The 26,733-nt window shown below is 37.8% G+C and overlaps 5 protein-coding genes across 8 annotated transcripts in view; 2 read left to right on the top strand and 3 right to left on the bottom strand.

Annotated features, from left to right (window-relative positions):
- Window positions 1–1,226, top strand: part of LOC107745823 (tumor necrosis factor receptor superfamily member 16-like) — an 8,971-nt gene extending 7,745 nt beyond the window's left edge. Inside the window, exons 4-6 of the mRNA XM_016559827.1 lie at window positions 87–171; window positions 253–416; window positions 635–1,226. Of these exons, the coding sequence (XP_016415313.1) occupies window positions 87–171; window positions 253–416; window positions 635–681 (296 nt within the window). The 3' untranslated portion in view covers window positions 682–1,226. The remainder of the gene's footprint in view (window positions 1–86; window positions 172–252; window positions 417–634) is intronic.
- Window positions 1,227–2,045: 819 nt separating this feature from the next.
- LOC107745772 (ligand-dependent nuclear receptor-interacting factor 1-like) lies at window positions 2,046–8,148 on the bottom strand. Its single transcript, XM_016559752.1, has 4 exons — window positions 8,011–8,148; window positions 4,877–6,551; window positions 4,568–4,780; window positions 2,046–3,959 (listed from the first exon to the last, which is right to left on the bottom strand). Exons 1-4 carry the CDS (start codon window positions 8,016–8,018, stop codon window positions 2,970–2,972), a joined length of 2,886 nt encoding a protein of 961 aa, XP_016415238.1. The 5' UTR covers window positions 8,019–8,148; the 3' UTR covers window positions 2,046–2,969.
- An 8,599-nt stretch (window positions 8,149–16,747) lies between these two features.
- LOC107745771 (DNA-(apurinic or apyrimidinic site) lyase 2-like) lies at window positions 16,748–20,257 on the bottom strand. Its single transcript, XM_016559751.1, has 6 exons — window positions 20,028–20,257; window positions 19,838–19,921; window positions 19,449–19,629; window positions 19,105–19,248; window positions 18,766–18,835; window positions 16,748–17,932 (listed from the first exon to the last, which is right to left on the bottom strand). Exons 1-6 carry the CDS (start codon window positions 20,140–20,142, stop codon window positions 16,835–16,837), a joined length of 1,692 nt encoding a protein of 563 aa, XP_016415237.1. The 5' UTR covers window positions 20,143–20,257; the 3' UTR covers window positions 16,748–16,834.
- A 1,587-nt stretch (window positions 20,258–21,844) lies between these two features.
- LOC107745822 (uncharacterized) lies at window positions 21,845–23,830 on the top strand. The gene has a single exon (XM_016559826.1). The coding sequence runs from the start codon at window positions 21,845–21,847 to the stop codon at window positions 23,147–23,149; it is 1,305 nt and encodes a 434-aa protein (XP_016415312.1). The 3' UTR covers window positions 23,150–23,830.
- A 151-nt stretch (window positions 23,831–23,981) lies between these two features.
- LOC107745769 (cold shock domain-containing protein E1-like) overlaps window positions 23,982–26,733 on the bottom strand; it is a 13,258-nt gene continuing 10,506 nt past the window's right edge. For all 4 annotated transcript variants that reach the window (XM_016559748.1, XM_016559746.1, XM_016559747.1 and 1 more), the window contains exons 13-19: window positions 26,276–26,451; window positions 26,072–26,184; window positions 25,870–25,989; window positions 25,548–25,726; window positions 25,301–25,464; window positions 25,017–25,149; window positions 23,982–24,815 (exon numbers count right to left, since the gene is read on the bottom strand). In XM_016559748.1, coding sequence (XP_016415234.1) covers window positions 24,768–24,815; window positions 25,017–25,149; window positions 25,301–25,464; window positions 25,548–25,726; window positions 25,870–25,989; window positions 26,072–26,184; window positions 26,276–26,451 — 933 coding nt within the window. In that variant the 3' untranslated portion in view covers window positions 23,982–24,767. The remainder of the gene's footprint in view (window positions 24,816–25,016; window positions 25,150–25,300; window positions 25,465–25,547; window positions 25,727–25,869; window positions 25,990–26,071; window positions 26,185–26,275; window positions 26,452–26,733) is intronic.

Genomic DNA, 26,733 nt, shown 5'->3' with positions numbered 1-26,733 from the left:
GCAGTCTGTAAGCCTATAATGTTTTTAAGTCTTCCCACATTTTGAGGTGTATTTCTGATCTTTTCGGTCTCTGTATCTGCTTGCAGGGACAAAGGCATCGGATACAGAATGTGTGGACTGCGCTTCAGGGTTTTATTCTCCATCGGGGCTGAACTGCACCAAATGGACAGAGTAGGTGAAGTGTTATTTATGCAATGTCTGATTTGAATTTCTATCTGTTATTCATTCAGTATTGTCGTCATTTTTCTTAAGCTGTGCAGCCAGAAATGAGATTCAGGCAGAAGATGGCAGTCCTGTAAAAGATGTCACATGTGAACAGAAGCCAAAGGAAATATATGGTCTTGTAGATTTAATTGCAGCTTCCTTAGCAGAATTCTACAGAAGTTTATTCTCTGAAGTTCAGAAGGCCAATAATGGTAAGTGAACTATTTTTTTTTTGTAGCAGCAGCCTTTTGTCATTTTAAATATATTGGTGACCCTGTGCGGTTAATTTAATTGACCTGATTTGATAAAGGCCTCATAATTTTCCTCAAAAAAATAAAATAAAAAAAAATAATAATTTAATATGTTGTAAAATTGTAAAGAATGCACATTTCAAATTCAAAGTGTTTTTTTTTCTTCTTATGTCTGGCAGAAGAAAAAAGTGACGTTTATCCAGGAGCCTCAACACAGGGCACTTGACAAGTAGCATCATTTTGAGTAGCCACATTCTGAAATCCTGGCAACAGTTTGTGGAGACCACCATGCCATTAATTAATTTTAATTTTAGATTTCTTTTTTGACAAATATAAACTGTAGTTATTTTTGGATGGATCTATATGAAAGAAATTCTGATAAAAGGTCTATACCACTGGTCTATATGTATGACTGGATTGCTCATAAAATTCTAAACTGCCAGCAAGCGGGAAGTGTTGAAGTGGTCATATTGCTATTCCACACTGGCATCATTGACTGACAGCTTAATTGTTTCTTTGGCTGTTGTCTGAAATATTTATGGTCTTTTCATGCAGCATAATCAATATAGTATAGAAATTGCTGACGAGTGTCTACTGCACACTCCTGACACAAAATGTCATTATGTATGTAACATTACACAAGAGCATATATATCGGCTCATTAGCAGAAACTGATGAGTGTACAATAACTATTACAATACAAGCATTTTACTATATCGTACTAATATTAAAATAATTCAGTGTTTACAATGCATCATCTTGTTTGGAGCAACAGTATAAATGTCTATATGTATGACTGGATTGCTCATAAAATTCTAAACTGCCAGCAAGCGGGAAGTGTTGAAGTGGTCATATTGCTATTCCACACTGGCATCATTGACTGACAGCTTAATTGTTTCTTTGGCTGTTGTCTGAAATATTTATGGACTTTTCATGCAGCATAATCAATATAGTATAGAAATTGCTGATGAGTGTCTACTGCACACTCCTGACACAAAATGTCATTATGTATGTAACATTACACAAGAGCATATATATCGGATCATTAGCAGAAACTGATGAGTGTACAATAACTATTACAATACAAGCATTTTACTATATCGTACTAATATTAAAATAATTCAGTGTTTACAATGCATCATCTTGTTTGGAGCAACAGTATAAATGCTTGGAAATAAAGCTTTGTTTCTTTAAGGCCATATGCAGTCAGCATTATTTCTATGAATAAGTTGTGAAGAGTATATTTTATTTTGTTATCTTTTTATCCCTCTGTTATTGGGCACACTGAATTATCATGGCTGGCCGTGAATATCACATTTCTACAGTGGCATTATTAGAAACTATTGCTTCTGTATGATACTTCATCCAGTCCAACATAAAAATAACACTCAAATAGATCACCCTAAATAAAACCTCCTTAAATTGTGTTTGCTTGCCTAAATACATATCCAAATCATTCCCCCAATCTGGCCACTTGAAATGCAAAATGAGCGGATGTTAAATCAGTTGTGGAACAGAATCCCTCTAAAGACGACATGTCAGACTGATTTCTGATGATATTCCTTATTCATTATTGGGTGTTTCAGTAACTTTTAGGGTGATTGATTTTAATGTAATATGGCCATTATATATGAATAACACAACAGAACATTTGTTGCATCACAAAACATGCTGTGCATCCTAGTTATAAATACAAATAAAAGGTTAATGGCAAATCCAGTGTCTGATGTTCATTTTCAAATCATTTGCACCATTAGGAATCTGATAACACTTCCAGCATGTTTTTGTTACAAGCAGTGTGATACAGCATGACAGCTGAGCTGAACATGGGTTTATACATTTAGAGGCTAAGAATTTAAAAAGTAAACAATTACAATTCTGACCAAAATAACTTTAAGGGATCTGAAGCATGAAAAAGCAAGAAATTGTAATTCAGCAAATAACAAGCAAGAATGCAAGCAAATTTTTCATAAAGTTTAATAGTTGTGGATGACTATAAAAATAGAATAATTGAACCAGTATGTTCATCTTTCACAATGTAGAATTTTACTGGGTTCTTGAGTTCAAAAAGTTTCAGCTGGACAGCAAACAAGATTTCCCAAAAGTGCATTGAATTATTTACTGAATATGAATTATTTATGAATAATTATTGAATTACTTACTGAATATGTTATGAAATGAGGCTGTTAAACTACAAATTTAACTACAATACTAAAGTATTGATAAAGGCACATAAATCATACAAAGATGTGAAAATGATATGATGACATCTAAATTTGCTTAAATGTACCGCAAACAACTATAAATAAGACAACACAATGCTTAAGAAGGCAAAGGCTGAATAAAACATCATGACTCTGAGATCTGGTAAACATTAAAAAGGGGAAACAGTAAATAAACATGGTGTACAAACTATATACATTTTTTTTTTCTTGTACATCAATCAGTGGTATTCCCATTCATATTCAGTGCCATGCAGTGTACAGTCTTTGAAGTCTTTTAAACAGTAAGAGACTAAATGTTCATGCTTCTTTGCATCTGCTCCAGCGCGGCCTCCTTCTCCTTCAGGAGATCCTTCAAACGTTTGATTCTCTCACGCCGTTTTATCTCCTCAGCATCCAGCGTCTCCAACGTGTACAGTGACTGTGTTGGAAATATGTCTATTTTGTGACCTTGCTGTTTCTTAGAGAATGACATGCTGGGGTTTTCTGATGCTGTTTGCACCTGGCTGGTGTCTTGCTGTGATGTTTCAGCATCTGTGTTGCTGCTTGTCATGTTACCACATTCTGTTCTGACTGAGGACAGTTCAATCTGATTGTTGCAGTCCTGCAAACTGGATGAAGAGGGAGCACTTGAACACACATTCACTGGTGAGGAGATGTGTGACGTGTCACTAGTAGAGCTTTCTAACAGAGCTTTGTTTTTACGTGGATTTCCTGATGACCGTTTCTTGCCTGCTTTCTTAACAAGATCTTTATTTTGTGGTTGAAGTTTCTGAGATTGGTGACTCTCTCCTGGGGTTTTATTCAAGCAGCTTCTTCTTGTCCCTTTGTGTGACTCAACAACAGTACATGGATTCAGTCTGTCTCGTGAATGGAGGGATGAATTGGCTTCAGCAGCCCCTAAAACAGTCCCACAAGGACAGGCCGTGCACACCTTAACCTTTATAGAGCGCGGTGGGGTCTTCCTTGAAGAGGAAGGTAATAAAGGATGACTAGAAGTCTGTTTTGCTTTTTGTTCGGATGAGGGAGTAAGACAGCATGTGTTACCAGTACAATCTGCTGGCAATTCAGATTGCATATGAACCTTATCGGCTGTAGATTCTGTTGGTGAACAAACCTCTTCTTGACAAGCCAAACTGTTTTCCATGGGAACAACTGAAGATTTAGAGGCAGGTGAAATGTGTGTGGAGTTTAGAGAGGGAATATCTTGACTCCCATCCTGTTCCTGCTTTTTTCTTTTGACCTTCAGGCCTTCATCCTCCTCCATTTTTGTGTAGGGAACCTAGCAATTGAACAAATTGGCATGAAATAAATCAATGCCGTTACTCCCACATTCACATCTCTTCCAAAACAAGTGAAAAAATGGTTGACATGAGAGAATCTTTTTTTTTTTAAATGGCTTCCTTCATCCATCAATTAAATTAGGAAAGTTTTTTTTCCAAGGACACATAAGCTAGAGCTGTCTTTAACATTTTTTGAATTGGCTTTTATTTTTATATTTCCAGTTTTCATTTTAATTTTAGCTTACATTTCAGAAATTTTATTTTATGTTTTTGTCATTATTCGTTTTTTAACATCTGTTTAACTTTATTTTTATTTTAGTTTTAATCATTTTAACTTATTTTCAGCTAGTTGCCAAGGCAGCATTTCTAGTTTTTTAGATTTTCATCTAATCTTATTTTAATTGAATTCAGTTTTACAATTACTAAAACTATCTTTAATAGTTTTAGTTAACAACAACAACACTGATTTAGAAATATATTAAAATAATATCTTCTGTAATACACAGTGGGCTGCAGCCCCAGTCTGATAAACGCTGCTGTAGGAAATATGTACATGCACTGTACATTATTTACAACACAATTTGGATGCATGAATATGTAAACTTGCCTTCATCATTTGCTGTATTTTTGACTGCAACTTGGACTCCTGGATCACTTTACGAAGGCCGTCTAATGTGCGTTTGTTTATGATAAGTCTCTTTGTCAGTTGATCTGGCTTCACAGTCAGCTTTGTTCTTTGCAAGCAAATTTGTACATCAGAGGCGATGCCAAATTCTTTTCTTAGCTGACAGTCACTCTTGGGTTGACTCTTTTCAAAGGCCTGTGACAGAAGAGAGAAGAATGCATTAAAATGTCAGCCTAGTGAAAGTTATTTCATTACAACTCACATAGAACATGGTTAATTGTGGTATATTACCTTTTCAGTATTATCAGTGGCTTTAATACAGACATTCTGGGGTGGTTCCAAAATGCTGACGGTTTCAGCAACAGCTGCATCATCTTGACATCTCGTCTCAGGTGGACTTCCACCCTCCAAGTCTTTATCTGCCTCCATATTCACATTTTCAGAAAGGCAGCACAAGGTCCTTTCAGCTCTTTTATTTCCCTCGACCTGCTCATCCATCATCTCATCAACCGTTTTGGCCGAAGGATTATTCGGACCACCATCTTTTTCCATTTCTGCATGTGCCAGTTTTTCCCCTTCGTTCTGAGAGACAGACTTTGCGTTTATCTCTGTGTGTTGAACTTCCTCACATTTGTTCTGAGAGGCAGCTTTCTCCACTTTATCACCAGCATGAGTCTCTGACTTGGGTGGAATATATGACACAAATATTACATTAGAGTCTTCATCGCTCTCATCCACCTCTGTTTGACTCGGTGAGGGCAAATTTCCCGGGGCACCTCCCAGACACGTGGACGTCTCCTCCTCATCATCACAGAGATCAATGATTTCACTTACGTTTATTTTTGGGTCTTGCTTAGGAGAGTTTGACCCCAGAGCGGAGCTGGCAGGCAGGGCAGGAGAGGCGCTGACAACCCCCCTCTTACCACCTTCACTGATCATCACATCCTTGGCAATCTCCGAATTTCTCTTTGCCACAAAATAGACCTTTCCATTGCACATGACCAGGGCATTGTCTTTGCCTGGGGTGATCTTTTCTTGGCTGGTCTGAGGAGGTGTGGGTTTGCTCGGTGCGATTTCATTTACCGTCCCGACTGAGTTGACGTGTTTGACTGCTTTTATGGTGTCAGAGCTGACATTCGATGTCGTTACAGGTACAAGGCAAGGAGCGGATGCACCTGTTCCCTCCTGGACGACCCATTTAATGGGAGTGTTCACTTCTTCATTTGTTTTAGGAACGCAAACAGGTGTTTGCAAGTTTGCAGGGGGATTTTGAAACAGGGTCTTCTCTATTTGACTTGGCTTTGTAACCGAAACCACTTGCTGGTCAGAATTTAGCTTTACAGAGTTCACAGGGGAAACAAGCACAACAGTTGGTGGACCCTTTTCGAGGTTAGGGGTGTTACTCACAGAGCTCATTATCCGGCATTTGATGGACTGTGGGAGCGCAGTGGCTGGCAGAGTCCGAACTTTAGCATTCGGAGGGATCTGCAGGAAATGACCGTTTGGGAGAACAGGTGACTTGATGGTAACAGGCAAAGTCTGGACCGCCGCCATGACCCGTCCATTGAGCTGAGGAGGTAACTGGACTGAATACTGGGAAACAGTGTGTGTTGAAAGAGGAACATGCACTAACTTTGGATTGTGAATAATGAGGTTACTAGTTCCACCGTGCTGAGTTTTGACGGCGTTAGACACAGTTCTGACCTGCGGCAGGGTTTTCAGGACATACCGTCCATCTGCTATGGGCTGAAGGGAGGGAAGCCGAGTCTGTGTTTGAGATGAAGAGGCAGTAGGTGGATGAACGGGTTTTGCACAGGCTTTCAGTTGTAGATCCACACTGTCTCTTTCTGTACTAAAAGGTGTCTGATAAAAGTGTCCGTTTACTTTCTGGACAGGAATCAACTTCATGACATTTTTCCCATCGGGTCCCACCGCAGGCATTGCTTGGTAATAGACTCCTGTTCCACTGAAAGATGAAGAAAAATTATACATCAAAATTAGCTGTAATATTCTGTTAACTATGAAAATACTATACAAATCAAAACTAACAAGGACTGAAAAAAAGATCAAACTCTTATTATACTAGATGTATATATATATATATATATATACATACATACACACACACACACACACAATGCTGTTAAAAGGTTTGGTATCAGTAAGATTTGTAATGTTTTTTAAAGAAGTCTCTTCTGCTCATCATGGCTGCATTTATTTGATCAGAAATACAGAAAAAAAGAAGAAAAGAAAAAAAAAAGAGTAATATTGTGAAATATTATTGCAAATTAAAATAATGGTTTTCTATTTTAATATACTTTAAAATGTTATTTATTCCTGTGATGCAAAGCTGAATTTTCATCAGCATCATTACTCCAGTCTTCAGTGCCACATGATCCTTCAGAAATCATTCTATGATGCCGATTTATCATCAGTGCTGGAAACAGTTTTGCTGCTTAATATTTTTTGGAACCTGTGATACTAAAAAGTTAAAAAGAACAGCATTTATTCAAAATAGAAATCCTGTGTAACAATATACACTACCGTTCAAAAGTTTGGGGTCCGTTTTTTTTGTTTGTTTGTTTTTTTAGCGAAATGAATGCTTTTATTTTAATGACGTGTTAAATTGATTTTTAAAAAATGTGATGATAAAGACAAATGGTTAGAAAAGATTTCTATTTTAAATAAATGCTCTTCTTTTTAACTTTTTATTCATCAAAGAATTCTGAAAAAACATATCACAGGTTCCAAAAAAATATTAAGCAGCAAAACTGTTTCCAATAGTGATAAAAAAATCGGCATATCAGAATGATTTCTGAAGGATCATGTGACAATGAAGACTGGAGTAATGATGCTGATGAAAATTCAATAATTTCTGTATTTCTGATCAAATAAATGCAGCCATGATGAGCAGAAGAGACTTTTTTTTAAAAACATTAAAAATCTTACTGATCCCAAACTTTTGAACAGCAGTGTGTGTGTGTGTGTATGTATGTGTGTGTATATATATATATATATATATATATACCAATGATAATATGACCAATGTCATATTAATTAATGCATTCAATTAATAATAAAAGATGAAAAATAATGGAAGAAACACAAAAGTAACGTACTTCAAATGCAAAGTAAGTTAATATCCAAGTGTAAAATTGTAGACATTAAACATCTTCTGAATATTTATTTAACACATTTGTCAGTCATCTGTCCACTAATTTACGTGCATCTTTGTAGAAGAACTCGAGTTTCTATTGAGAGCTTTCAAAAATTTGTTCGGTTTTGCGCGTTTTCTGAGGTAATGTTAACATTTTCGCTCGCGACAACAAGTCACCAAAACACTCGCCATTTTGGACAAGCTTAATAACGACCGAACAAGAACACACACGGCTGTTAATGCGTAGACGCAGAGTTGACGAACTTACCCCTCCATCACAAATATCTGTAGGCATCACACCTCAAGAACTATCTATTGTCGATATTTTCTTCAGCACATCGTTAGATTTTATCCACCAACTTGAAAACAGCTCTCTTGACTCACACCGGAAATACGTATATCAAAATAAAAGACACATGAAGCCTCTGAACTGTAAAAGGAAGGAAGACAAAAAGAACGAAAAACAAGGCAAAAAACGAATGAACAAGGCAAAAGATAGAATCAAGAAAAAACGGGAGAGAACAAAGAGAGAGAAAGAGCGAATGGGTTGAAGAATGAATGAATGAATAAATGAATGAAACAGGAAAGAAAAAATAAATAAATGAAAGAAAAAGGGGAAATGAAATCGAAAGAACAAAAGCACAAGTGAAAGAGAGAGCAAATAGGACAGAGACAGAAAAAGGACAGAAAGAGCTAAACGAAATAAAAGAAACAAGGAAAGGATTAAAATAAAAAGAACACAAGTTAACAAAATGAACGCAAAAGCAAAAAGATGACAAATGCAAGATATTGTAAGGCAAGATCATATTTCTAATTTTTTTTTTAACAATTTGTTTATTGAGAAATAAATTATGTCCGTATAATACAGCAAAATTGAATCAGATCTCTTATTTACATATTAATAATACTAAAGGAGAAACAATAATAAGAAAAAAAGAAAAAAAAGGAAAGAAAAAAAGAAGTAGCACAGGTCAGTTCAAAACACTACACAATAAAAGTAGTTGGGGGTACTAGTCATACATACCTGGGATACAAATCAAAAAATAAAATAAAAAGGGGTTATTTGGGGTAAGGGGTAAATGACTGATAGCTTAATAATAAATCGTGGCTGAGGGTGATCAAATAATCAAGTCATTTAATCTCTTTCTCCCTCCTTCATTATAGCCTATTACAGAAATCTGAGGTTGAAATAAAGGATATAAATGGTTTGGTTCCAAATATTTTTAAAAAAGGACACTTTACCTTTCAGAATAGGCCTATATGTAATCCTTTCTATTGACAAACAAAAGGACATGATGTTGATCCACTGTATAATGGGTGGCTTTTCCACTTTCTTCCAATGCATTTTGACGCTTTGCTTGAAGTATATATATATCAATACGTTTCTGAGTGCTGCTACTGTATACAATATAAACATATAAAGTATAAAAATTTCTGGTTGCATTGAAAGATTTACAGATACCATCTTAAAAATAACTATAGCTCTTTCCAAAACTTCTGCACCTGAGGACAATCCCACATACAGTGCAAACGTGTACCTTTATCACCTGAGCATTTAATGCAAGTGTCTGGGGTGTTTTGACTAATTTTGTTTAACCTTACTAGGGTAAAATATGTTCTCATAATCCAGTTGTACTCTATTAATTTGAGATTACTGTTTGTGATTGAGCTTTCACGCACACTTCTTGCCATATGTCTAAAGAAATTTTCATTTTTTAAATCTTCTCTCCAGGAAATCAATTTGGATTCTGAAGAGTCTTTAGAATATGATTCTAACAATTTATAAAACATTGATATTAAACCTTTAGATTGGGGAGATTTTGATAAGTTTTCAAAAGGAGTCTTAATGGGTTTTGTAAGCTTGGTACCTTCACTCTTAAAAATAAAGGTGCTTAAAAGGTTCTTCACAGTGATGCCATAGAAGAACCATTTTTGGTTTCACAAAGAACCATTCAGTCAAAGGTTCTTTAAAGAACCATCTCTTTCTTACCTTTTTATAATCTGAAGAATCTTCTTTCGCCACAAAGAACCTTTTGTTAAACAGAAAGGTTCTTCAGATGTTAAAGGTTCTTTCTGGAACCATTTAGACAAAAATGTTCTTCTATGGCATCGTGAAGCACCTTTATTTTTAAGAGTGTTGATGAGAAGAAACAGCTCCTAAATTGTAGGAATTTAAAGAAGTGTTTCTTGGGGATATCAAACTGTGCTACAATCTCTGCAAAGGACAATAAGTTATTGTCTTTATAAAAATCCTCAATTTTTTCAGGAATAAGAGTGGTGTGTACTAGAAAAGCATGAATATTGAATATCCTTAGGGTGCAAATGTCTCAATTTCTAATAGGTTTAAGTCCTTGATAAAATAATGAAGGGTCTTTCTGGTCTGCCTGTGTGACAGGTCCAGGCCAGAAGCACAATCTTTAGTTGGATCTAATGTACAGTTGAAATCCCCACCTTTTACATAAAACCCAGAAAGATTAGATAAAGTTAGAAAGAGGTTGTTGTGAAATTTTGGGATGTCATCATTAGAACCGTAGACATTAACTACACTCTAAAAAATGCTGGGTTGTTTCAACCCAACGTTGGGTCAAATATGGACTAACCTAGCTGTTGGGTTAAATTTTTGAATTAAAGTTTTAACCAAAAAGTTGGGTTAGTCCATATTTGACCCATGGGTTGGGTTGTAACAACCCAGCATTTAGAGTGTAGAATCAGTGATTTAGATAATAAATCGCCTTGAACAATTAAATATCTACCTGATGGGTCCTGTATAGTCTTAGCTATTTGAAATGGAATAGATTTGTGAATCATTGTAATAACCCCTCTTGCTTGAGATCTAAATGAAGCTGAAAACACCTGAACGGGCCATCTATTACTTATTCTAAAGATATCTTTAGGCATTAAATGTGGTTGGAGAAAAACAATTTTAGACTGTTGTTGCTTTAGCCTAGTCATCACTTGTTTAATTTTAGTGAGACTATGCAGCCCCCTGCAGTTCTACGAAATGAATTTAACCACATAATCTCTGCCATCACTTAGATAATTCAGTACTCTCCCCAGTGTTACAAAAAAGAATCCCCTGTGCCTTGTGACGATAAGTAAAGCAAAAACATAAAACAGAACGATTATCAACCATTGAAAATAGAAACATTGTATCACTACCATGAATTGCCACCAGCAAATTCATCTGCTACATTACTTCTAACTTCCCCCATCTAAATGAATCCATTCAGCAAAAACAAACCCGAAATGAACCGTACAATGAATCATACCGCCTAAGCTCCGCTGAGTTTCCTTCTAATTTTTTTATTTTTTTTTAAGAATTATGCCTATGATTAATCGTCCATTATTCACAAATCTTGAGACTGAGCAAAATTTGAAATAGTGTCGCCAGCTTACATGTTCTTTAGAAAGTCTTCAATTTCTGACGGATTTTGAAAGACGTGAACTTGGCCGTTAATGTTCACCCGGAGGTGCGCTGGAAAGATGAATCCGTACAGTAGGCCCTTGGCACGTTCCTCTTGACTTCGTCAAATTGTCTTCGTTGCTTGTTTACCTTAGCAGAGATGTCTGGAAATAACATGACTCTGTGATTTTGGAACTGTAAGGATGAAAGTACCTCAGATACTTTGATCTCCTGTGAAACAGACAATACAAACATACACAGGCATCTTTGAGACACCCCAAAGAGTGAAGGTGCAGGAAACTTCCTTCCCTTCTGTCCACTTGTTTCTTTTTAAATCCCTTCACCCATCCTTCCTTCTACTCAGCCTGCTCAAAATGATTACATGGAAATGCCAATGCAAGTGAACTAACAGTCATGTCTGGTATCATTTGAAAGGTCTCAGTGTGACTGGTACAATGGTCTAATTTCTACAGAAGTAAACTAAAAGGTAATAAAGATTTGAAGATTTAGAGATAGTTTGCTTACTGTAATGGGTGTGCCCTCTCCCAGGGTCTTTCATGCAAATTACCTTCTGTTCCCATTGAGGTGTAAACCTACCCAGGTCTGACTACCCAAATTCCAATTGTTTGTACATGCCTCCATTTGGGGGATGTTTTATCTTGGTTTTGTATTTAAAGGATTGCTGCAAAAGGGTCGGGGCGATTCTGTAGCCAGAAAGCCCGTAGTGTGGTGTGTCTCTGCACTCCATACTATGTATTTTCCAAGGTCACTTTTTTCCCAGCTCAGTTCTAACCTTTGGAACAGACAGAAGGAAAAGATCCTGTGAACGAAGATTGTAAGTCCCAGTATTATTTACACTGATGTAGGTCAGAAGGTAGGATGGAAGTAGACCTAAAATAGCTTTGTATATGAAGATATACCAATGTTGAAGTCTCCGCATTGATAGAGAAGGCCATCCAACACGTTTATACAGTTCACAATGGTGAGTGAGGACTTTAAAACCAGTGATGAACCTCAGAGCTCCATGGTATACAGTGTCCAGTGCATGTAAACTTTGAGACGAAGCATGCATGTATAAAACATCACCATAGTCAAGTATAGACATAAAAGTGGCAGCAACCAGCCTCTTTCTAGATTCGAACGAAAGGCAGGATTTGATTCTAAAATAAAACCCTAATTTAAGTTTTAATCTTTTTGCTAGCTGCTGAATATGAAAGGTAAAAGAAAGAGATTCATCTATTAAAATACCAAGATATTTGTATTTAGTATTTAGAGACACATTCAATCTTCATTCCCTGGGAAGTGAGGATTGAAGGCAGATTTGGTTTGGATTTCAAATTTGAAAAAAGCATGACTTTTGTTTTTTCAGCATTTAAAACAAGTTTTAAATCATAAAGATTCTGTTGGAGCGTGTTAAAATCAAGTTGTAATTTGGAGAGAGCCTGGTCTGTGGGATTCTAAAATAAAACCCTAATTTAAGTTTTAATCTTTTTGCTAGCTGCTGAATATGAAAGGTAAAAGAAAGAGATTCATCTATTAAAATACCAAGATATCTGTATTTAGAGACACATTCAATCTTCGTTCCCTGGGAAGTGAGGATTGAAGGCAGATTTGATTTGGAAGCATGACTTTTGTTTTTTCAGCATTTAAAACAAGTTTTAAATCATAAAGATTCTGTTGGAGCGTGTTAAAATCAAGTTGTAATTGGGAAAGAGCCTGGTCTGCGGTGGGTGCTGAGCAATACAGTACAGTGTCATCTGCATAAAAATGAAATTTTCCTTTAGACACGTTACTATCAATGTTATTTATATAGAGAATAAAAAGTAGTGGCCCCAAGACTGACCCCTGAGGCACACCTTTTGTTATTTTGAGATAGCGAGAGGTGTTGCCCTCCGCCTGCACACACTGAGTTCTGTCTGTAAGATCATTATCAAACCAGCTGAGTTTGTTCAGAAAGTCCAGCCCTACGCAGTCTGTGCTTAAGCACTGTGTGATCCACTGTATCAAATGCCTTAGAGAGGTCAATAAAGAGGGCTGCACAATGCTGCTTGTTATCTATAGATTCAATAAAGTCATTTAAAACCTTAAAAGCTGGCACACACAGGAGATAGTGGTAAAATTGTCACATAACGTCATAATACTAGACAAACAGACCAAGTCAACAGTATCAGAGTATCACTCTTAGATTCATCTTTGAGAATTTGATGTGTTGTACTGATTTGATATCTTTGAATTGGCATAATACATATCTACCTGACTGATAATAAATTGTTACATTTGATTTTATTCTGACTCTGAAATTATTTTCTCAAGTAGATTAAGTGAAGGCTTATGTTACTGCAAATCTGCGTCTAGGGTTAGTACATACTAAATCTCAGGTTAGATGGAGCATGGGGCACATCAGTTGAGATTATAGATTTCTAACTGACTGCTTGACTTTAGTTCAGTTGTTATGCAGTTGCATTAACTATGGGGGGCTAGACAAAATACTATTGGAGTACTAGCATGGTTCGGGCATACTTCATAGTACTGGCCATAACCTCTGGATATTGTCTCAGCTTTAATTAAATTGTACGTAGTTATATTAACTATCGGGGGCTAGGTATATGGTACTAGCATAACATCTGATTATTGTTTGAGCTTTAACTAAGTTGTTACATGGGTGACTGTAGGGGGCTAAACAGAACCACTATTTAAATAATGGTAAGCATGGGCTACCTATTAAATAGTTAGACATAACCTCTTACTAATGATCAGACTAGAGAGTTTGTGATCGTGGGGTACACATACATCAGCCGCGGTGAGGCACCCTGAGCGACATAGATTCCTATTGAACGAGTAAATATAAAGTAAAGACTCGGAGTTAGAATAATCAAATGTCAGAAGAATAATAGTAATAATTAGAGACAGACAAACAATAATTTTGCCTTTCAACCTAAATTCGAGGTCATAATAAAATGGAGTCAGATTTGAATTTAACCTACATTTAATAACTTTGTGCGCTGAAAAGTCCGAACATGCAGGAAACCTTCAGCCACCATCCTTCCTTGGGCCAATCGCGTGGACCTTACATGACTCGGTGATTTTGGAACAGTATATCTTTCTTCGATCTGGCCGCATGCATTACACGCTCCTTGTCTCTGTAGTCCAAGAATTTCATCACTCTCGGTGTTGAGTTCTTGTCCGTAGCAGACCGTCACACATCCCCAATTCTGTGTGCTCTCTCTATGACCAGGGGCTTTCGCAGTGGTTCCATGTCCAATGCCTCAGTTAACCAGCTTTCTAATGGCGCTTTTCCACTGCGTGGTACGACTCGGCTCAGTACGGTACGGCACGGCAAGGCACGGCTCGGTTTGCGTTTCCACTGCAGTTCAGTACCGTAAGAATGCACATGCGTCACTGCCCTCGCATTTTTCTGGTAAACCTAACAGCCTTAAGGCTTGTTCACACCGGGACGAATATCGCGCGCGATTATCGCCAACGTTTAACGCCTCGTGACTAAACAAAGGGCGCCAATGTGAGTGTGCACATAACGCGAGGCGTAAAAGCGTAATTTAAAAAAAAACGCCTCGGGCTCGTTTTTTTGGTTTGACAGCGCCGCGTTAAAAACTGGCTGACCAATGAGATTGGCGCTTTTGTTCACGTGCCTGGAGCTACTGAAGTTACAGTAAAACACAACTTGGTGGCGCTCAAGCACAAAACGGTCTTGCTGAGCACACATTTTTGATACCTAACGACAAAGAGGAAGTAATGGCGCTTTTCCACTGCGTGGTACGACTCGGCTCGGCTTGCGTTTCCACTGCAGTTCAGTACTGCTTTAGAGTGGGCGGGATTATTCACATGTCGTTATAGTTGCGCCGCCTCTATTCCCGCGACTCCTTAAAACCTTTTTCATTCCGCGTCGCACTAAACAAAGGGCGCCAATGTGAGTGTGCACACCGACGCGCAAAACGCGAGGCGTAAAAGCGTAATTTTTTTTAAAAATGCCTCGGGTTCGCTTTTTTGGTTTGACACGCCGCAAACTGGCCGACCAATGAGATTGGCGCTTTTGTTCACGTGCCTGGAGCTGCTGAAGTTACAGTAAAACACGACTTGGTGGCGCTCAATAATATTTTCAAGTGAACGCTCGAAATACATTATTTACTTAGCACTTTACAATAATTAACTAACTAAATAAAAACATTAACTAATCGAACCTTATTGTAAAGTGTTACAATTATTTGTTATTAAAGCATATATATGTTCACAAAAACAGCAGAAGGGTTCATATTTTTTTCAAGTGAACGCTCAAAATACATTATTTAGGTAGCACTTTACAATAATTTACTAACTAAATAAAAACATTAACTAATCGAACCTTATTGTAAAGTGTTACAATTATTTGTTATTAAAGCATATATATGTTCACAAAAACACTGTTAAATTAAACAGAAAAGCAAGCAGGTGTGCATGATGGCATGGCGTGGCAGCCAATACAAATAATAACCGTTTCCTTACCTAAATCCTGCGTTTGGACCAGGCTCGGTTGTAGAATCACACATGTGCTTCTGAAATTATCTTTTTCTATATAGTGTAGTAGCTTTCTCTGTGTCGGACGTGGCCGCTTGTCAAGCATGAAAAACACAAGTTTTATTTAAATTCTGAATATATTATCGTATGCAGCATGCAAAGAGTGCTCCCTTTAAATTTATTAAAAACTGTCACTCATTCATCACACGATCTCACAAAGTTCCAAAAAACAATATTTTCAAGTGAACGCTCGAAATAGATTATTTAGGTAGCACTTTACAATAATTAACTAACTAATTAACATGAACTAATCGAACCTTATTGTAAAGTGTTACAATTATTGTTATTAAAGCATGTATATGTTCTCTATACAAATTACAGCAGAGCTAACTCGTGCGTCTCTTCAGAAGAGCGCCATAACCGGAAGTCTCATTTCTCAAAGTTTTTACACTTAAAATTGAATGTTTTTTTAATTAATTGCAATTATTCCACACACACAGTACACAGTACCAGAACAACAAAACCTTTATAGAGGCTTGTATTCTCCAACAAATGAATTCCTGCTCAACTGACTAATTTTAAACTCAGTATTGGGTAATTCTGTCAAAACCACATTTCAGAAAATTCCCCAGCTAAATTTTTTTATTTGTTTTCTTGAAGATTTTATACAGAGATTGGTAGGTATATCAGTAAAAGCTGCTGACTTTAATCTTTGTTGCATTACATGCCAATAGGGACAGTTCAAACTTGGGAAAAAAGTACTTTTTAGTTTTTTTTTTAGTGGCTGTAACTCAAGAAGTATTAAAGATATCTTAATATCCTTTTAGATTTTGGTTCTTAAACCATTCTTTTGATATTCCTATTTTTAATGCCCTATATGTTTCATTTTCAGATATATGGGGATTTCAGTGTGACCCCATGAGTAATTTGATCAAATTATACACCTCTTCAGTGGTCAAAAACCAAAAGTGCGTCATTTTTTTTTTTCTTTTAAAGAGGAATGGCTGAAGAACAAACAATGCTGAAGCTAGAAATGCATGATATTAAACCAAATTCAAAAGAGTATTATTTATTTATACCTTAAAATCTCTGTTGTTAGTTGCATAATAGAAATGCTACATATAAAACAAAAACATACAATCAAAACATGGAATATACAGTATGCATACTTGAGTATATTCTACTTCCCTTTATCTACCCATGCAAAAAAATTACACCTGGCCTGAGGATTGGAGGCATGGCCTTGAGGACGGGCGCATACAAAAAACTGCCGGCCTAAATTAGGTCCTGCTTTTTTCACAGTCCGTAAGACACAGGGCTCATTGTGTGATTTACACAGTGGCGGCTGAGGAGGCCCATGCAAAACCGCTTTCCAAAAACCAGCGCATGGCCCCTTCTTACAGTCCTTTGACTTGTCTATGGATGTCGATTCTCCTTCCACTTCATCCTGATTTTCAGTCTCCATCTCCGTTACCATGGAAAGACTGGTCTCCGTTTGCACATCGCCAGGGCAGCTTCTGGTGTCACTCTCACTACCTGGGCTATCCTGAGAGGATTCTGTCGGTTTCAGGCTCAAGTTTCCACTGGAAGGGATTAATGGTGTTTGTTTAGGCTTAAAGAAATCTAAAAGACTTCCTTTAGCATTGCTTTCAGTTTTCATCTGCTTGCTTCTTTTGGCTTTGTGTGCAATTGTGTCTTTTTCTCTACATGTAGGTCTCTTCTTTGCAACACTGTTCCCCTGTACTACAGGATTCAGGTTTTCCAGAATTTCCCCAGTATCCTGTGATCCAGGTAGACTCTCTTCAGAGTCTTTAGAAACCCTGTCTTTCTCTGAAACTTTGACAAAGAAACTTGAAAGTTTCTGCTGTCTGCCAGTGAACTCTGGCATGTGACGTGTGCACAAGGGTGGGAACTTTGGCCTAGACTGGAGGGTACAGCTGAGCTGCGCCCATACAGGACAATGATCGGATCCCTCCACCTCCGGCATAATGTCCACGCCAATAAAGGCCGACTTGACCAGACAGCAGTTGGCAAAGATGTAGTCGATACGCGTGCCATAGTTGGTCTGCCTGGCACCAGTAAGCGTGGACCAGCACGTGAAGGCGTTGGAGCGCTTTGGGTGGAAATGACGGAAGGAGTCAACAAACTTGCCACCAGAGGCAGATTTCTGGGAGATTTCTTTAAGTTCATCTTCAGTATTTCCATTTTTGGTCTTTTCTGCCGTTCCAAAAAGGAAATGATTCAGCCACTTCCTCCCAGGATTATCTTCAAAGTTATCCTAAATGACACAACAGTAATAAGAACAGATATGTGCTAGTATGTGTGTAACTTATGCAATAAAACAATAAATATACCCCTTCCATGTAAATTTTAGCTTTTGTCCTATCCAGTCGCAAGACATTTGCTTGGTTACCTAGTTTCTATTTAAACAGTGTTACATTGGGTGACTCCGCCCATAATTAAATCTCATTGGTCCATTGGAAATACTGTGCCATTATTATATAGAGTGAGACAGCTGGGTTCTGGAAATAAAAATCCCACAGATTTTCTCCATATATGGAACTGAATTTTAACGATACCTTTATAAACTGTTACAGACAGACCCACTATGTACTACAAGGTTGTTAATCAGTGGTGTATGCTTTTGTTGATGCTATCAGACCGCATTGTTTCTTTTTTTTTTTTTTATGTTTGTGTTTAACAGTGGAGTTCCTGGTGAAAAACTACATTACCCATGATTCTGTAATCTTCACCAATCAGAGAACTGAAACAAACAAATCATAGCCAAAGAATTCTTATCTACATCGAATCAACCAATTTCCTCCATCTTTTTTAATTTGATTGTCATTCGTAATGCTTCTTGGGATTGTAGTTCTTTTCCTCATTAAAGATGTACAGTACATTGAGCACCTTTTCGATTTTCAAATACATTTTTGCTTCAAATCAAAAATTGTAACATCTTGATTTATCTCATAGCTGGTTAGTTTGGTTCATGGCTTATAACTCTAAAGGGTTTTAAGACTTTTAAAAATCTTTATGGAAAAAAGAATGGGAAAAATACGTTCGCAACCAGCATCACTAAAAAGGTGGGCACTGCTGCACTTTATTTACCACATCATCTGGGTCACAGTGGTCTATGGGTTGATGAGAAGTGTTTACATCTCCCAATACAATCACGTGACTGAAGAGTGGCAGAGGAATGTGTTAATCAAAACAAAGACATCTTAGATCTTAAAAAAAAACTTTATGATAATACATATCGGATCAGTGTATTAAACTATTTTTCTTTTCCTTCTATCCTCTATCCCTTCTTTTTTGAAAACCAAAATATGGTCACACTGTTAAAGCAACACAAAGAGACAAACTGGTCTTTTTAACAACATATCAGGGAATAAAACAGCACTTTGTGTATGTGTGCATGAACAGATTATGGTTTTATCGCTCTCTCACCTCCCTGATCTCAAGATGGCTTCAGCTCTGCATTGGAGGAGCCGGTAAAATTGGAGCTTGTACTGTTTTCTCTCAGGTTTGTCTGGGTCAGCTCGGGGACAATAAACATTGATAACAGCCAGCTTCTGTGGTCCATCTGTGCCACTGAGAATTAAAAAAAAAATATGTGAAAACAATTTAAAGGGATAGTTCACCTTCAGTTGCTGGTCCCCATTGACTTCCATAGTACGGAAAAAAACACTATGCAAGTCAATGTGGACCAGCAACGAAAGGTGACCTATCCCTTTCACAACATATTAGGCTAAAACTACTAAATGTCCAAAAGTTAAGATCCTTAAACTTACATGAAGTAATGCTGAGTGATGACAGCTCTTCCTTCGTTGTCTAGCGACAGAAGCTCCTCACTGGACAACTCAACCTGGTCTCCATAGCAACCAACAGCCTCTCCCTGATTGGCCAGCAGACCTGTCAATCCTTCCTCGGCCAGGAATGGAGTAGCGCTATCGTTACAGTAGGTCGCAACACCTGGTCAGGGAGAAAATCAGGTTGTTCATAGTTTATACTCATAGCTGAACAGCACAGACAGCTGCAGACAGTGGTTGTAAAGACAAGGCTACATTTATTAAAAAAAATAAAAAATATGGACATGAATCCGGTGTTGAAAACATTGCCGTTTTTATTTAAAGTCTCTTTGCACACTTTACTGTCGTTTAATGGTTCTATGTTGCTGTACCTGAGTATCCACTTCGTCCTCGGCTAAAACTAAAGTATGAATTGTAGCCATCAACAATTGCTGTCTTCTCATCCAACAGGTCACCTGAAAAAAAATGTATGCTGAGCTGTTAAAGTTATTAAATGGTTAAAAATAGGGCTCATGTGCTTTATCACCCATTCAAAGTCCCGCGTTTCTTTAAAACACTTACGGGTAACTTTAGTCTCTTGAACGCAGATTATATCGGCATCGAAGGAATCCAGAGTTGTCTTGATGCCATTTTTAAACGTTCGTATGCCGTTTATGTTCCATGTTACAATTTTCATGTTTATCTGTCAAACAACGTAGGACGACTCACGCTGAATGCATGTGTGAAGTACTGACCTTATTTTTGTCCGTCTCAAATATTTTCAAAATAAAAGTCTTTACATCTGCGTTTATTCAATACTACTGGTCTAAATTAGGGATGGGAAGATTCCCCGATTCGCTCGGTGCATCGGCATAAAAAGTTAACGATGTGACGCATCGGTTTAAAAAGTGTGCATCGGCTACAAGTTGTCATTTATATCGCGATGCATTGTTTCTAACATAGTTGCATCGGTAAAAACCGATTTATTTATATATAATTACTAGTGGGTGCGCTATACTTTTATTATTTAGAAAGTGACCAATAATCTGTGACCAATATTTTATAAGTAGATTGATTTCTCCTCTCTGAACTGTTGAGAGCACCGCTGCTGCTGCGTGAATAAGATGCATCATCACAACACCACGGAGACTCGAGGAAAAACTGGGATTAAAGTCCACAATCTGACTTGAAATAACCTAACAAATCAATAGGGGCTAAAGCGGTTCCATTAGCGACTAATTAAATTCACATTCCCTCACTAATTTGTGCACGCTTATTCTTAAACAGACGTTAATGTCGATCATGGATCAAATCGATCCACCATGACAAACAGCGAATATATCTGTGCTCTTTAATGCATTTGAGACGTTGTGTTTTCCTCAGTGCATAACTGACATGTCACAGGTATATTTTTCATCTGTAAATGTTAGAAAGTCATGCAAACATATCCATTTTGCTGTCACATTAAATGTGTCTTTTGTAGAATTTCTAAACCTACATATTAAAGTGTATTTTTATGATAGCAGTAACTGTAAGTGGACGATTGTCAACGGATCGCACTGCATCGTAATAGGGGTGAATCGTATCGCATTGCATTGGTAGCTGCTTCATATGTATCTTTAATGTATCGTATCGTTGGCTATGCATCGAGATGCGTATCGTATCGGCCTCAGTCATGAGATGCACATCCCTAGTCTAAATATTAGACGGCTATGGCCCTGTAACTAACCAGTGTGCAGTTTTCCACAATTTAGTGAAGTTTAAAATAATAATAATAATAACCTTTTTATTTCTTGTATCTTTTATATATATTTTTTTAAAGATTAAGTTTTTTTTTGGTACAGAACCACTTTTAAAAGAAACAAACATAAAGAAGCCACAAGTATATTTGATCACCACAATATATTCACGCAGAAATTTTAAAATATAAACTTTTTTTTATTAGTGTTACATCTCACCCAATTCTTTCTAATGTCTGATGTTTCTCAAAATCTTTCAGATCAATTTAAATACCTTTCAAATTAATTACATTTCATGTTTTTTCTAACATGTTAAGCTTTAACTGATTACCAACAAATTAAATCAAGGCAGACCAATTGTATGTGTAGATTTCACAATAAGTTAATAAAAATACCATTTAATATTACAAAACAAAATTTGTTAAATCTTTTATTATTTAGTGTTTTGTTTATAAAAAAAAAAGGTAACTTCATGGTGCCTATTTATTTTCACTAAATAGTAGCTCATATAGTATGTCTCTGCTCATGTTTTCTTAAATATCTCACTGCAAGAATATAAGCATTTTTAAGATACAGAAGAGATTAAATCATACAAGAAAACATACAGCATATTTAGTAACTGAAGCCCTGTTTTGGCCCCAGTATAAATCAAATGTAAACATGTTTACGCAGATTCGTAATGTGACTCCAGATGAACGTCTCTTGGAGGCCTTGGAGAAATATGGTGAGCAAGCTAAGGAGGTGCAGCTCACTTTGAAGCATATTGGTCCATCCCTTGGGGAAGAAACAAACCAGCCCAAAGCCCAAATGAGGCGAGCAGAGGGGACAGGGAGAGCACGGCGAGGCAGCGGGGCAATCGCCCAACACCGCCAGAGCCTCCCACCGCTATCACGCCTCTGCCTCCACTCTGAGCCACCGCCCGAGGAACCAAAGAGACCCAAGCGGAAGTCGCTAACACTAATGGAGGAAGCATGGGGTTGGCTGGAAAACTTGGGCAGAGGTGGGAAGCAGCAATCAGGACGAGATAAGGGGAAAGACAAGGAGGGCAAAAAAGGAAATGGGCACTCAGATAACACGTCTCTGAAACCAACCAAAAGTTCCCTGGCTTCTGGAACACCACAGGCAAGAGACAAAAAAGACAAAAATAGAGTTGCGCCACAGCCTTTGATTAGTTGCCTTGGGAACCGTGGGAGATGCACTGATGAGAGTGCTGTATGTGAGAGACGAGAGGAAGAGGAACAGAAAGGGACAGAGGAAGACCTGAAAACCTTAAATCCAGTGGTTCCTCTGGTCCAAACAAGCCATCAAGAGACTGAGAGTGAGGAGATTGTAGAGTTAAGAACACTAGTTGTCCAACAACAGGCTAGTCTACAAGAACTAAAGCTCAAAATCGAGTCAACAGACCAGTTGATCCTTGAGCTTGAGCAGCAGCAAGCTACCAGGGATTTTTCCGAGCAGCTATCGGAAGAAGAGGAACAGCTCAAGTTCTGGCTGAATGAACTCAAGGCGGAGGAAGTCTTTGAGAGAGACCTTCAGAGGCAGTTCTTTTGGATAAAAGAGGAAGCTGCTGAGTGCAAAGCTAAACTGGAAGAGTACAAACAGAAACTGCAAGCGATGGACTTGAGAAACTCCCAGCAGCAAACAGAACATAAAAACATCACCGGAGAGAATATCCAAGCAGATGTGCCAAAACCTGCTCAAAAAACTGTCAAACAAATACAGATCTCAGCAGACGGATCACATGGAGATGGTGGAACAAAAAGGGTGGTCACAATGCTGGAGTCCAAACTCCCATATGTGCTTGTTTCAGCAAATCAGATATCAAATCCTCCTCCAAGCAGACCAGAAGATCTGAGGGCATGGTGGACACGATGGTCTCAGAGCCAGAATCCAACATCAGTGACAAAACCCAAGATAGTGCACCGCTCTGAAATCACAGTACAGTTGGGAAGCACCAGAGTTTAAACACTCTGAAACTTCTAAACCCCCTATTTTTTTAGGTTTCATCATGGATAACTCATTTGTGTTTAATGTCATGAAAGTGTGCAAAGGCATGAAGATGATGTTTAAAGGTTCAGTACAATGCTTTGCTGATGAAAAATGAAACATAATACACCTTTCAGTCTCATAAAATGTTTATTTCAATTGTTTCATTCAAGACCATTAACAAAAGTATATAGGAGAACCTTAAGGTTCAACACAAACCCAGGGTGCTCCAGAGAATACTCAAGACGGAAATAGCTCCATATGTCATAAGAAAAACTGCAAATAGCCTCTATCCATGTAATCAATTTTCTTTGCATGTTTTTAAATTTAGCTCATTACACTTCCCCCACTTTTCATGTTCTACACACATTTGCTCATTTTATTCTATTCCGGTTTTCAAAAAGTCCACCCAAGTAAAAGCATACATTACAGAGTATATTTCAACCCCCAGGTATGGGGGCGCGGGAGGATGGGCACCCTACAATTGCTCTTATATTTTGGTGGCTGTTCGGGGATAGAGACACCAATTTTTCTCTTTAAATTTTTGTGTTTGTTTTTAGGCACCTTTTTCTTTAATTTCTTCATTAGCAGACATGAAGTACAACTCAAAAGGGAAAAAAATTCAATTACATGTGCAAAGAAAAATAGCTATATAAAAAAGGACTGCAGGCTACAAGATGCCATTAGGAATTCTGCACTTGCCCATAAACAGATTGAGCTTGTGAAATCAGGACAGGAACAATAAAAAAAAAAAGGTTCCTTAAAAAAAAAAAAAAAAAAAAAAAAAAAAAAACAAAATTTTTTTTTTGTGTGAAAATGATCAAAAATAGTAATTTATACATCAAAAACCATACACAAGCAGGTTCTGAGCGCAGAGAAATTTTATTACGTTTTCAGATCCATGTTAAAACCAAAGGAATTGGTATGGAAAATGTGAGTGAAAAGAACCTCAAAGTCATTATTTTTCTCAGCAGAAAGAGCCTAGCAATAGCTCGACTTCACCTGGGTGAAAAACTCAACATGGGAATAATTCAAGTGATACAGGAAGAATAAAGTATATATAAAGGAAGTCAAAATACAGACAGGCAAAGCTACTCTAAAACAAGAACTCACTCAAACAGCAGCAGGTGCAGAATTCCTGGCATTTCAATTTCAGCAGAAACGAAAAACAGGTCAAACAGTGCCCACATCTCAATCTAAAGATGTGAGAACTACAAAACCCTTTCCCCTCATCTCCTCTGCATAACCTTGCAAGTTTACTTTTTCCAAACGTGATGCATACCACACGCACACGCTCATACAACACGAGGGGTTTTGCTCAAATTACAACCACACAAAAATGTCACACATACAATGAAGACAATGAGATGAGAAATTTTTTTTGCAAGGGATCCTGACACGAAGGGAATTGTGTGTGCTAATTTTCAAGTCTTGATTTGTTTGTTACTCTGTGAATTGTGTTTATGGGTGAGAGATAAAATGAGAGCGAAAGAGACAGACACACACAAATCCCTTCCTCTGCCCTCTGTCTGATTGCTTTTGTTCAAGGTGTTTCTTCCATAGCGAGGAGGAGGAAGAAGACCGGGGTGAACAGTACTCAGTCAGTAACACCAGGTTGGCGGGATTTCCTCTCTACATTGAAGCCCTGTAAGAACAAAACAGGTCAATATCAAAATGTGTCAATTGTTTTAGGCAAGTTTCATGTCAAAGTATTCTGGACTGCAGTTTTAGAAACAAGAATCCTTTTTTTTTTTAACTTATATTTTTTATAAACCTGCAAAAAGTCAGTTTTTGATTTGGACTCAAGAATCAAGAAATGGTAAACAGAAATGCAGTTTATTTATACCTTTGAATTGTCTGGGCCACGAGGCTGTCTTATAATGACAAGACGGGGGGCGTTGGTGTCATCAAGAGTGATGCTCTTCAAGCGATTGACCAGTCGGTCAGGACGAGGTGTTGCTACTGGTTTTGGACCCTCACTGTGTAAAAAATAAATAAATAAATAAACCCCCCCCAAAAAAGATATATAATTCTGGTTAGATTAATTAAAAAGCCAATATAAACAAAATATTTAACAGCTCAATTTTTTTTATATTACACGTGACTCAGATTCACGCCCAACAGTCTTACCTGACTCTGCGAACATTGCAGGCACTGCATTTGCCTGTGCGTTGGTTCAGGATAACTGAAAACTCCACTTCATCACCGGCCTGGAGCTCCAGACCATCCTGAACCTCCTTGACATGGAAAAACAGCTTCTTGCTCTCTCCAACTTCGTATGTGATGAAACCAAACTGGGGGGGAAAAAAAACACTACTTTTAGCCAGTGTCTTAATTTAAAAACTATTTCATCACTTTCTTGCATTATTAAGTTTACCTGATCTTTAACGCACTCCACCAGGGCTCTACGCTGAGGCACAATGTTGCAGGCCATCTTTTGTCCTGTCTGGGCCACTGTACACAACTGAAACTTCACCATCTCACCCTTTTGCAGACAGTCACCTTTATTGGCCATACCAACGATGCCGAACGGATAACTCTGACCCTTACTGGCTCCTGGTGAAGTGTTTGAGCAAAGAACAGTAATTAATTACAAATGAGTGGAGTTCATTGTTTCTAACACGTTTATAAAATACTCTAGATGGATTTTAAAAGGACCACACACGAACCCCCCCCCAAAAAAAACCTTCGTCACTCACCTTCCTCTGTGATCTCAATAAGGCCTTGATAATCAGTCTGAGAGGGGTCCACACTGCGCAAGGGCCGAACAACTTTCCCCAGGAACATGGTATTACTCACATCCTCTCCTACTCCATTCACTGACACACAGAGTTGTGTTATTTGCGTGAACCAATTATTAATGTATTAATGCCAAACCACTAAAAAGTCTCCGTAACATACCAGCTGCAACTTTGGTGACCTTCTCAGCGCTGATTTTGTTTCCTTTGCCCTTGGAGAGAGTGTACTCCACTGTATCCCCCAGGTCCATGTTATCCACATCCCCACATACCTCACTGCACACAAATCAGAGTAAACAATGACAACCCCCCCCAAAAAAAAAAAGTGTCAAACTAGTCAAAACCTTCAAGGAGAAACTTTTATTACCTGTAGTGGAAGAAAATCTCCTGATCATGATTGGCCGTTTCTATGAAGCCAAAGTTATCCTTCAGCGTTGCTATGTATCCCAGAAGCCTCTTGGTGCCAACAGCACGATTAAGGATCCTGAGGGACACAGCGCTTTGCTGTCCGGTGCGTTTCACCTCACTGATGGAGAACTCCACCTAGTGGAGACATGGGGGTTTACATTAAAGGGGTCCTATTATGCTTTTCACTTTTTTTATTTTAGTCAGTGTGTAGTGTGTATGTTTGGGCATAAAAAAGATCTAGAAAGTTACAAATCTCAAAGTCCACTCCAAAGTGAGGTATTTCGTTTAAAAAAAATCCCTTTTCAAGAACTACAACGAACGGCTCGTTTGGACTACAGCGTTTGTTTTCCAGGCTTTGTGATGTCACAAAGGGGCTCATTGGAATATCATTACAAATAATTCCCGCCTACAGAAATT

The sequence above is a fragment of the Sinocyclocheilus rhinocerous genome, unplaced genomic scaffold (genome assembly GCF_001515625.1).
Source record: "Sinocyclocheilus rhinocerous isolate Xijiao unplaced genomic scaffold, SAMN03320098_v1.1 scaffold558, whole genome shotgun sequence".
NCBI classification, from domain to species: Eukaryota; Metazoa; Chordata; class Actinopteri; order Cypriniformes; family Cyprinidae; genus Sinocyclocheilus; species Sinocyclocheilus rhinocerous.
The sequence above is the reverse complement of the archived record's forward strand: the minus strand, read 5'-3'. Positions and strand labels throughout refer to the sequence as shown.